This window comes from Heptranchias perlo, chromosome 25, assembly GCF_035084215.1.
Source record: "Heptranchias perlo isolate sHepPer1 chromosome 25, sHepPer1.hap1, whole genome shotgun sequence".
Taxonomy (NCBI): Eukaryota; Metazoa; Chordata; class Chondrichthyes; order Hexanchiformes; family Hexanchidae; genus Heptranchias; species Heptranchias perlo.
The window spans coordinates 9,164,051-9,176,359 of NC_090349.1; the positions used below are offsets into that span (position 1 = coordinate 9,164,051).

The 12,309-nt window shown below is 39.5% G+C and overlaps 1 protein-coding gene across 1 annotated transcript; it reads left to right on the top strand.

The window, feature by feature from the left end:
- The first annotated feature begins 8,696 nt into the window (after positions 1 to 8,696).
- On the top strand, positions 8,697 to 12,131 carry LOC137342344 (immunoglobulin lambda-1 light chain-like). The gene is made up of 3 exons (XM_068006281.1): positions 8,697 to 8,820; positions 8,956 to 9,300; positions 11,512 to 12,131. Exons 1-3 carry the CDS (start codon positions 8,772 to 8,774, stop codon positions 11,832 to 11,834), a joined length of 717 nt encoding a protein of 238 aa, XP_067862382.1. The 5' UTR covers positions 8,697 to 8,771; the 3' UTR covers positions 11,835 to 12,131.
- The last annotated feature ends 178 nt before the right edge of the window (positions 12,132 to 12,309 follow it).

Below are 12,309 nucleotides of genomic sequence, written 5' to 3' on the forward strand. Positions count from 1 at the left end.
AGTAACTAAAGTCGTAGACAGGGGAATGTCTATGGATGCAGTTACATGGATTTTCAGAAGGCATTCGATAACGTTCCACATAATAGACTGTTAGCTAAAATTAAAGCTCATTGAATTGAAGGCAAATTATTGACCTGGTTAGAATTTTAGTTGGATAGTAGAAAACAGAAATTGAGATAATGGGTACGTATTGGGTATGATTTGGAAGTAAGTGACAAGTAGTCCCCTCAAGTGTATGTGCTGGGGCAAAATCCATTTACCATATTCATTAATGACTTAGATATTACAATAGAGAGCCATATATCCAAGTTTTGCCGATGACACAAAGTTTGGTTTCACAGTAAGTCGTGTAGATTGGAGCATAAAATTACAGAGACAGTGGTAGATTAAGTGAGTAGACAAACTGTGGCAAATGGATTTCAACGCAGGTAAGTGTGAGGCCACCAATTGTAGACCAGAAAAGGATAGATCCGAGTATGTTTTAAATGGTGAAAAGTTAGGAACAGTGGAGATCCAAAGAGATTTGGCGACCCATGTGCACAGATCACTAAATATAATAGTCAGGTACATAAAAAATCAAAACGTCTACTGGAATGTTAGCTTTTATAACTAGAGGGCTAGAATATAAAGGGAAGGAAGTTTTGCTACAGCTATACCAAGCCCTGGTTAGACCACATCTCGGGAAATGTGTTCAGTTCTGGGCACCACATCTGTGAAAAAATCTATTGGCCTTGGAAGGAGTGCAGCGGAGATTCACCAAAATGTAAACACGGCTCCAAGGGTTTGAATATGAGGAGAAATTACATAAACAATCTTGTATTCCCTGGAATACAAAAAGTTAGGAGATGATTTGATTGAGATTTTAAGGATTTTGAAAGGAATTAATAGGGTAGATAGAGAGAAACCTTTTTTCGCTGGTGGGGGAGTCTCTCACAAGGAGACATAACATTAAAATCAGAGCGAAGCCATTCAAGAGAGAAGTTAGGAAACACTTCTTTACGCAAAGAGTGATAGAAATGTGGAACTCTCTCCTACAAAATGCAGTAGATGCTAGCTCAATTAATTATTTAAAATCTGAGATCGATAGATTTTTGCTAGCCAAGGTATCAAGGGATATGAAGCCAAGGTGGGTCGATGGAGACAGGATGAAGGTCAGCCATGATCTCATTGAATGGCCGAATAGGCTCGAGGGGCTGAATGGCCTTCTCCTGTTCCTATGTTGCTATATTCCTATATAGATGCCATACAACCTTATGTGGGAAGTACAGCCCAGAAGCAAGATGATCATATCCGTCCCCTGAGAGATTGAAGGGATTAATTGTTTGTCGACAATTTCTTCTTTAAACGCTGCTTGTGGTCTCCTGAAAAACTCTTCCCGTTTTTACATCTTTTTTTGCCCTTTATCTGTTGCTGGACAGAATAATTTGTAGTTTTCCTTTCAGTTCTCACGGTCCAGCAGACAGCTGTCTTATCTTTTAACTTGTTTATCTCTCATTGTCAGCAGATTGAGTCAGTGCCCTTGGTCACAGTCTGACCCTCTGAAGGCAGTTTGGAGCAAGATCCAGCACATGATCTACTGCCATAAGCTTTGCTCTGATTTTATTTGACATTAGTTGAATTGTTTGTATGTTGCAGTTTAACTTTCTGACTGAATTATTTACACAGAATATAATAATTACTACAACAGGAAAATCGTGTTTGACCAATATGATTGAGTACTTTGATGAAGTATGGAGAGATTTGATGAGGTTAGTGTGGTTTATGTTGTGTATATGGATTTTCAAAAGACATTTAATAATGTACCACACAATAGACTTGTAAGCAAAATTAAAGCCCATGGGATTACAGGGACGGTGGCAGAATGGATATAAAATTGGCTAAGGGACAGAAAGCAGAGAGTTGTGGTGAACGGTTGTTTTTCAGACTGGAGGGAAGTATACAGTTGTGTTCGGCAGAATTTTGTATTAGGACTGCTGCTCTTCTTGATATATATTAATGACCTGGACTTGGTTATACAGGGTATAATTTCAAAGTTTGCAGATGATACGAAACTCGGAAATGTAGTAAGCACTGTGGAGGATAGTAACATGCTTCAAGTGGACATAGACAAACTGCTGAAATAGTCAGACACATTGGCAGATGAAATTTAACGCAGAGAAGTGTGAAGTGATGCATTTTAGTGGGAAGAATAAGTCAGCCAATATAAACGAAATGGTACAATTTGAAAGAGGGTGCAGGAACAGAGAGACCTGGGGGTGTATATACACAAATCTTTGAAGGCGGCAGGAGAAGTTGAGAAATCTGTTAACAAAAGATATGGGATCCTGGGCTTTATTAATAGAGGCAAGGTAGTGATGCTAAACCTCTATAAAACACTGGTTAGGCCTTAGCTGGAGTATTGTGTTCAATTCTGGGCATCACAATTTAGGAACGATGTCAAGGCCTCGGAGAGGGGGCAGAAGAGATTTACTGGAATTGTACCGGGGATGAGAGACTTCAGTTATGTGGAGAGACTGGAGAAGTTAGGGTTGTTCTCCTTAGAACAGAGAAGGTTAAGAGGACCTTTGATACAGGTATTCAAAATCATGAACGGTTTTGATAGAGTAAATAAGGAGAAACTGTTCCCAGTGGCAGAAGTGTTGGTAACAAGAGCAAACAGATTTAAGGTGATTTTCAGAAGAACCGGAGGTGACATAAGGAAACATTTTTTTACGCAGCTATTTGTTATGATTTGGAATACACTGCCTAACAGGGTGGTGGAAGCAGATTCAATAATGACATTCAAAAGGGAATTGGATAAATACTTGGGGAAGAACTTTATCGTGCCCTGGGAAAAGAGCAGGGGTGTGGGACTAAATTGATAGCTCTACCAAAGAGCCTGCGCCAGTATGATGGGCCGAATGATCTCCATTTGTGCTCACCAAACCTGGTACCCAAGGGTAGATATTCCATTCCCCATGTCGGCAATATTTGTTGCATATGCATCAGATCTTCTTGTGAAATGCTACTACTGTCTATTATAGACCACAGGCTTAGAGACAAGCCAAGAAAGAAGTGGTCAAATCGTACAACTGTCTTTAAAGCCTCAGGTTGATTACTTGGATTATTGGGGAATTCTTCATCTAAGGTAAAACTCCAGGCTGGTAATTAACTCTGTAGTATGTTGTTTCTGTAGATTTAATTACAGAATATAAAATGGAACTTAACGTAAGTGATACTTTCACATAAAATGGTTTCCCTTAGTCTTTCTCAATCTTAGTCTCCAACAGCTCCCCTTTTTTGTGCGATCTCGGGGTTTTTACCGAAGATCCACACCTCATGTTATTAGCTTTACATACTCATCACGAGCCATTTGCTCGTCTAGTCTCGGTATAACTTGATTAATATTACACATCATGATACAGACAAGGAAAATCGTAATACATAGTACAGAAAGCTACAGTGAAAACTAAGCACCCCCGATACTACCATATTACCGAGAAATTGTCCCCTTACTTAAAAAAATTATTTTTCTGGAAAATTTTGAATCGGTATAGTGTCTGCCTCGCCCTCAATTATCCTAATTTCGCCGTTAACTCAAGGAAACTCAACGCTGAATTTTAGAATTTCAATTTATATTTCCCTCTCTACTTTAATTTCAATTCCTCTGATAGGTATCAGTGTGTTACCTGTATCCGGATTGTTTCATTAATTTGTAGTGAAGGATTTTGGACTTTTCAATATGGATTTTTCACTTGCGAAAGGAGAAGAATTTGATTCAACAAAAGATGGAACACAGAACTGTTAGTCTTGGCTGTTCAAGACAGCATTCTCTGAAGCTTGACCAAGTTCCAAAGGTTTTGCTCCAGACTGTTTAGCAGGCTAAATGAGAAGATGTACTTTCGCGGAGATGAGGGGCGATGTTAAAGATAAGACAGCTGCCCAGCTTGGCCTTGAAAGTTTGTGGGCAACTGTCGTAAACATCAGTGTCGGCTTGTTTGAACAATGGGAAAGAGAGTGAAAAATACCAACAGCATGTTTTGGCTACCGAGGATGGTATATGAGCAGTCATTATAAAGTGAATGGAAGAGACAGACCAGACACAGTCTAGGAGAACACCAAAAGGTACGTCAGCGGAAAATTAACCGCGCAGTCTCCTGAAACGGAAGCATTTGACCAATCTGAGTTTCGATTTGTACTGCAGACTAATTTGCAAGCATCTCTATCTGTCAACCTGTCGAGGTCTAATGTGATTAAAACCAATTTTTAGAAAAGCTCATAGTCTTGGTTGATCTTACCTCTGGATTACCATGAAGAGTGAAGAGAAAGGGAAAAAACACGACAGTATGTAAAAAAAATTGGTTTCTCTATGGGGGATGTGTCAGTGCACTATTTAAAAGTTAAAATAATTATTGAAACAGTGTATGCCCTCAGTCTCCTGAAAAACATTAACCATTTCATGTAGAGGTGATGTCCACGTGATTGATCATATCTGCGACCCATTCTTCAGTGCACCTTCATCGTATATTCCGCATACTGGTCGCCTCACGCACAACATATCACATCTGCAAACGCATAGGTATCCCAAGCCCTAATTTAGTTTAACATAATTTTCCGGATTTAATTTTTCCATTCAATTTGCAATCTTACATTCTCCTGTAAAATCACCCCTCAGTTGCCATTCTTCCAGGCTGGAAAGGATATGCTTGAGTAACTATATAATGCCCCCAGCTCGTTAAAACCAATCAATAATGCTGGAAGGTCCTCAGTACATTCAAATGGATGAGTACCACTACAACGATAATACTGCAGCAGTATCAGCAATGCCTGTAACAGATGCGAAACTGTGAAGTGCTGTGGCACCTTTTCTACAATCTTGCCTGCAGTTCATACTTGTTGCAGAAGTAGCGCTGTTCCACTTTAAGTATTATATTTCTGTGTTATCTCTGTTTTAATGCCACAAAAACATTATTAAATCGTGCCAAGAGGAAATGGTCACGACAAAAATGAAGTCGGAACAATTTTAAAACATTACTATTGGATTTCTTATGGTTTTGCTGATATTTAATCAGAGGAAATTGCATGTCTTTCAAATATTTTCGTTCCAACAAGCTGAGCATCTCAGTTTTGCATCTGCCAGCTCCTCAGCGTGTAGTGCATAGAATAAAATCAAAAGATGGGATAAAAATAGGGACATTATGTATGACTTTAAAATGGGGAATAAATTACATCTTTGTGTCCTCGTGCAATTACCTTCATTTTCTAACCACTTAAGCTGAAGACTACCGTCAGGAATTTCATTGGGGTTCATCCGATTGGATGCAATAACTTCAAAAGATCAGCGGAAACACCATCTCTGCAGTTTTTGGCATCTCCCGCTGAAGTTATGGTGCCCAATCAGGAGAACCCCGAAGGAAATTCACCCCCTACATTTCGTCTTGACTCTGGATGCACAATGCCACGGAGAATTGAGTACACATGCAATAAAAATCTTATATCTGCATGCACTTCCGGCCCTACAAGACCTTTCTTACTGTTGTTAAAATTTTATAACAATTTTGTGTCAATTTATTTCCATTATAAATCCTTTGTTCACATCTATATTGAAAACTCTCTATGTAAATTTGCAACATTATAATTGCAGCCCCTGGCAGTGGTGGCTCTGTAGTGTCTACATTTTGCACCTCTCAGCCCCTTGGCCTGCACTGTAGAGAACTTTCTGTGCTCCGACCAGTTCTACTTTTCCGATTCTCCAATTGCTGGACGTAAGTATCAATAATATCAAAGTAACATATTATTTAAAAATAAGGGCATAATACATGACTTCAAACGAGGCTGAAATATGCCTCCATGCCCTGATTCAATTAACCCTTGCCTTCTAACCATTGGGGTAGATCTTGACTTTGTGCGATAGAGTAAAACAGGTGATAGCGAGTCGGCAGCCCGTTTTACATCGTACCAGATTTTTATTTCCATTCATTCCATTTTTAAAAATCAGGAGAGATGTAAAACGGACTGTCGATTCGATGTCAACTGTTTTAAGCTATCGGGCAAAGTCAAGATCTACTCCATGTTGCACTTGGATTACGCTTGGTCTTTACTGCCCATGCGCAACACCATGGGCGATCGACTAGCATCATAGAGTCATAAGAATCATAGAAAGCTACGGAACAGAAGGAAGCCATTCGGCCCATCCATGAGGGCCGAGAAAGAGCTAGCCAGCTTAAATCCCAATTCCAGCACTTAGTTTCAGCACTTCAAGTGAACATCTATCTACTTTGTTTAATGAGTTGAGGGTTTCTGACTCCACCACCCTTTCAGGCAGTGAGTTCCAGACCCTTACAACCATCTGGGTGAAAAAAATCTCCTCAGCTCCCCTCTAATCCTTCCACCAATTACTTTAAATCTATGCCCCCTGGTCATTGACCACACTGCGAAGGGAAATAGGTCCTCCCTATCCAGTCTATCTAGTCCCGTCATAATTTTATATACCTCAATTAAATCTCCCCTCAGCCTCCTTTGTCCCAAAGAAAATAAACCAAGCCGATCCAATCTTTTCTCATAGTTAAAATTCTCTTGCCCTGGCAACAACCTCAGAAATCTCCTCTGCACCCTCTCCAGTGCAATCACATCTTTCCTGTAATGTACCCTTCCATTTATTATGTACTCCCTTGCCTTGTTTGCGCTCCCCAAATGCTTTACCACACATTTCTCTGGATTGATTTCCATTTGTCACTTTCCTGCCCACCTGACCAGTCCATTGGTATCTTCCTGCAATGTACAGCTTTCTTCCTCACTATCAACCACACCACCAATATTTATATTATCTGAAAACTTCTTGATCAAGCCCCCCATATTCAAATCCAAATCATTAATATATACTACAGAAAGCAAGGGACCTAGTACTCAGCTTTGAGGGACCCCACTGGAAACAGCCTTCCAGTCCCAAAAAACAGCCGTCAACCATTACACTTTGCTTCCTGCCACTGAGCAAATTTTGGATCCAACTAGCCACTTTCCCTTGGATCCCATGAGCTTTTACTTTGTTGACCAGTCAGCCATGTGGGACCGAGTCAAATGCCTTGCTAAAATCCAAGTACATTATATCAAACGCATTACCCTCATCAAACCTCCTTGTTACCTGTTCAAAAAATGCAATCAAGTTAGTCAGATACAACCTTCCCTTAATAAATCTATGCTGACTGTCCTTGATTAACCCGTGCCTTTCTAAATGACGATTTATTTTATCCCTCAGAATCGATTCCAATAATTTGCCCACCACTGAGGTTAGACTGACTGGCCTATAATTACTAGGTCTATCTCTTTCTCCCTTTCTAAACAACAATACAACGTTAGCAGTCCTCCAACCCTCCAGCACCATGCCTATAGCCAGGGAGAATTGGAAATGATGGTCAGAGCCTCCACAATTTCCTCCCTTGATCCTCCCTATAGCCTGGGGTACATTTCATCCAGCCCTGGTGATTTATCTACTTTCAAAGAAACGAATCCCCTTAATACTTCCTCTCTCACTAGGTTTATCCTATCCAATAAATCATACTCCTTCTCCTGAACTACAATCTCTGCATTCTCCCCCTCTTCAGTGAAGACAGACGCAAGGTATTCATTAAGAACCACATCTTCCACCTCCACACATAGGTTACCTTTTTGGTCTCTAATAGGCCGTACTCTTTCCTTCGTTATCCTTTTGCTCTTTATGTATTTATAAAACATTTTAAAATTTTCCTCACTACATATTACTACATATTGATTTTACATCAATTATATAAAGTTTAAACACATAATATATCAATAATGTAATGCTAGATAAAAGTAATATGATACCAAATATTGATTTAAGATATGCAGAATTTATAACATCAAATATGAGACACCAACACAAGGTCCAACTCACTGTGACTTTAGGGGATTGTGTGAAACGCGCGATATCGGCTTGGCCGCCCGTTAAAACCTTTTCCGATTTCCAATAGCAAAATAACTCATTCCAAGCTCATGTGCTGTTCGCGACCTTCTGACAATAGTTTGTAGCGCATTCTGATAGCGCAGAGATATCAGGCACATCTGCCAAAGAATATATACACAAGATAGTCAGAATCGTCTCCCCAAGCTACATGCTCAAAAGAATTGATAGTGAATTGTTTCATCCGCCTTGTGCTTTCAATCAGAGATCTCCAATACACCATCCCCAATAATAGCCCGTGAATTGTAAGATTTCAATATATATATAAATGTAAAATGATAATGGAACAAATCCTGCACAGAAAGCCGTCTGTCGTGAGGTGTTCGGCCCGAAACGATTTTTTTAGATGGACGTTTCAGGTAGAATATTTCTCTTCATTCTCCCTTGGCAGCTAAAATGGTCACGAATATTATGATATAAACATGGAAAATGATTTGCGATGTGTAAGCACTGTGAGACTGCGCACAAAGTGATGCAATTAAATGAAAATGCTACGGAGTGGATTAAAGTGGATATTAAAAATGTATGAGGTAAATTATTTCTATTTCACTTTATGTTTAAGAAAAACTCAAAGTACGCAAAAACACAAAACACGAATACCATCCCTTATCTTCCTGGTAATTTGAGATTAATTCAACACTCACTAAGAATCTGGCAGCTTCTGATTGGCGTCAAGGTGCAGACTGATTTGCATAAATAAGGAGCACGCGGTAACACCCCTTCTCACGGTTGATAAGCAGAGTTCGAGGGGAAGTTTAGAACCCATTTCATCAGCACATTGTCGCCGTGTCTGAGCTTCCTTAAATTTTTTACAATGTCTTACTGGATCCGTATTGTCAGTACGCTGGTTTTATGCGCAGTTTGTGAGTATTTTAATTTCATCTCCTGATTAGACTTCATCTTTAAAAATATTTGCTGGCAAATTTGTTACCCCATTTTCATTACAAATGATTGCTCTCACTGTCCTGCCTCTTTTCTGACATTGCTCCTTTTTTCAGATTTAAACGCGCAAGTTACAGTAAACCAGCCTCGTTTGATGTCAACTTCTCCGGGAAACAACGTCCAAATCAGTTGTACTCTGTCTGGTGCCAATTTAGGAAGCGAGGTTGTCTCCTGGTACCAGCAGATTCCGGGGAATACGCCCAGGCTTCTAGTCTACTATTGGTCCGGCAGCACCATTTACAGGGGCCCGGGTATTTCAGAACGGTTCTCCGGCTCCGTATCAGGCAACACGGGAATTTTTACAATGTCGAATGCACAATCTGAGGACGCTGCGGACTATTACTGTGCTATGTGGTCTAACGGTATATTCTTCGGGAAAGGAACACGACTGAGTGTTGGCAGTAAGTAAAATCCTTTCATTTGTACAGTTCTGTTTTTTGATAACTTTAGAACAAAACAATAAGTTGCAAAATGTATACTATTGTCTCGATTTAATTCCATTCAAAAGTGGCATTTTCGAATCAATCATATTTTCAACGGGCTTCCCCTGGTATCTTAACTGGAAGTAACATTGCCCAAATGGGGAACTGAACGGTCCAGAATTTCTATAATACTTTATGAAAACTTATTTTATATTGCTGAAATGGTATTTGCTGTCAATTACGACAATGTAAATGGAGACAATTAGCAAAGAGGAGAGAGGTATCCTCTCGCTTTGTGTTAACTACATTATAACGCGTTCATTTTCAGTGCTATTACGTTTGCCCTATAATAGCCAGAAGAGTAAAGTTTCCTACAACGTTTATGACGTGATTAATACATGGAGATTGGAAGATGTCCCCTTTCTACTAATTAAAAATATTGTACCTGAAATACTCCTATGGTTGAGTAAAATAAATCGGATGGGGGAAATTATGCTGGTCCCTATTTTTAGAGACCATGCGAAATAGTAAACACTTGCTAAAAAATAATACCACCCAGAGGAAATGACTGAATGAATGAACGAACGGACGGCGTTCGGCTGCGGCTATATCGGAGCAATCCATTTCTGTGTTCAACCAGCACTGTGCGTTAAACTGGTGGGGGCGTCTTTTGTGTTCAGTATTGCTTTTGCAGATATTTAAAGGGGAGTAACCACTTTAGTTTAAACAGCCTACGTCCTTTGTTAAAATAAAGAAGAATTTCATACCAATGTTTTAGCGCGTTGATATTCTAATCTTTCAGAGCCAAATTTTACTCTGAATGCCGTTTTAAACCAAACGTGGGCGGTGAACAAAAGATGGTGCCGGGCAAACCGTAAAGCCCCGATTTATTGTCGTTGAATTCCCCCTCGCTTATAATTCTGTGCTTTTTACAGTTTCATATACTAGCTTGCATATTTCCCCCGCTCTTCCTTAAAACTATTTGGAGATCTGTAGTATATCTGAGTAGTGGGACAGATCCCTTCCTAGCCTTCATCTCAATCCAATAACATTGATGATCGCTGTCTGCTTAATATGGATTTTAAAATGTATGTTTCATTTTTTTAAATCGCGTTGCTTTTGGGTATGATGTGAGATAATAACGCGGGCTCACACTCACAGTGTGTGGAATGTGGGTATCCTATAGTGAAAAAAATGTGGAATGCATCATGGGGTCAGCGCAAGGAAACATGGACAAGTTTCAACTTAACGCAACAAAACAACCGTAAAAATTTAAAATCCGATCAGTAAAATTAAAGTGTGTGTTTAATATGAGTTCAGCACCAACCTTTATTAAAATTCGTTTATATTCTGCTTGAAGTATTACAATAGAAAGGCTGGATTTATCGGCCCAAATAATGACACGGCATATAGACTAAAGTTACTTGTAAAGGCAAGATTCACAGGTCCACTTCAGAATTCTGATCTAAAGTGTGAGTTGTTTCAATGCACAGAGTGGTAATTCGAGAAAGCGGATAATACAAACATGATTATAAATGCGTTCACGCTGCAAATTTAGTGTCGGCTCCAAGTGATTTCTGCTTGCCAATGACTAAAGCAGTTGGATTTTACAGCGGAATAGATGTTTTATCCGTATTACGTTGGCTGTATACCTGTACACTCCGGACATAGGGGTTGTCCTTATATTCATCCAATATCTAATACATATGTTGGTCTCTCCTTTTGCTGATTTAACAACGGAACCATGTGACCACATCACAATAAGATTTAATTAGTGTCAATGGGGTAGGTCTTGACTTTGTGCGACAATGTGAAACAGGTGATAACGAGTCGGCAGCCGGTTTTGCTCCTCTCCAGGTTTTTATTTAAATTTAAGTCAATGGAAGTAAAATTCGGGAGAGATGTAAAACGGGGTGCCGACTCGCTTTCACCCCTTTTACTATATCGCACAAAGTCAAGATCTAACCCAGTATATTTAATGAAAATTGTTGACCGGTGTGCTGGAGCTGGTAAATGTTTAAAGCGCCCATAGTATGACTGGAGTATTTTGAAACAAGTATAAAGCAAAGGGATCCATTATTATATTAAATGCATTGATGGAATACGAAATATACTATTTTGATAAAATCTAAACCTTCAACCGAAGCAATTCCCCAACGCGACGAAACCCTGTTCTTTTTTTAAAAATAGGTCCACAGGAACCATCGGTGTCCGTTCTTCCTCCTTCATCGGATGAAATCACAACAAAGAACATGGCGACCCTGGTGTGTTTGGTAAACCGTTTTAAGCCGGGTGCTGTGGAGATTGAATGGACTGTGGATGGCAGTGTCAGAGGGAATGTTGTTGAGACCAGTCGGATCCAACAGGAGACGGACAACACGTTCAGTGTGAGCAGTTATCTGACTCTGTCAGCCTCAGAGTGGAACTCACACGAGCTTTACTCCTGTGTAGTTAAACATGAGACTCAGGCAAACCCGCTTCAAACAAGCATCGCGAGATCCAGCTGTATCTGATTTCACAAACTGTACTTGACCGAGCTGGGAAAGATTGTTTATTCCCATTCAATTCTTTCATGTAACAAAAAGGGTAGAAATTTATTCCATTTCGGAGGTTTAAGAAAAATAGCCATTGCGGTTCGAACTTTGTCTTTTCAGATCGGTTAATTTGAAATACTCTTCCATCAAAAATTGTCAGTGTTAACTGAAAACACAATTTATGTTATAACATCCAGTAAACATGCATTAAAAGGCAACAATATGACTATTGTATCCTAAGTATTTGCTTACTGCTAATCTATTCGAATATAGCTATTGAATAAAATCATTGATGCAATACGGTTTTTGGTGTCTTTTATTTCTGATGCAAAAGTAGTCAAATCTATAGTGAAAGTATTTTAGGCTTTATTTTGTGTGTTATTAAAGCTCACGTAATAAAGTGTGCAAAGTTATCTCAAACAAAGCAGTGTGTGACTGATGTGTCGATACTGCG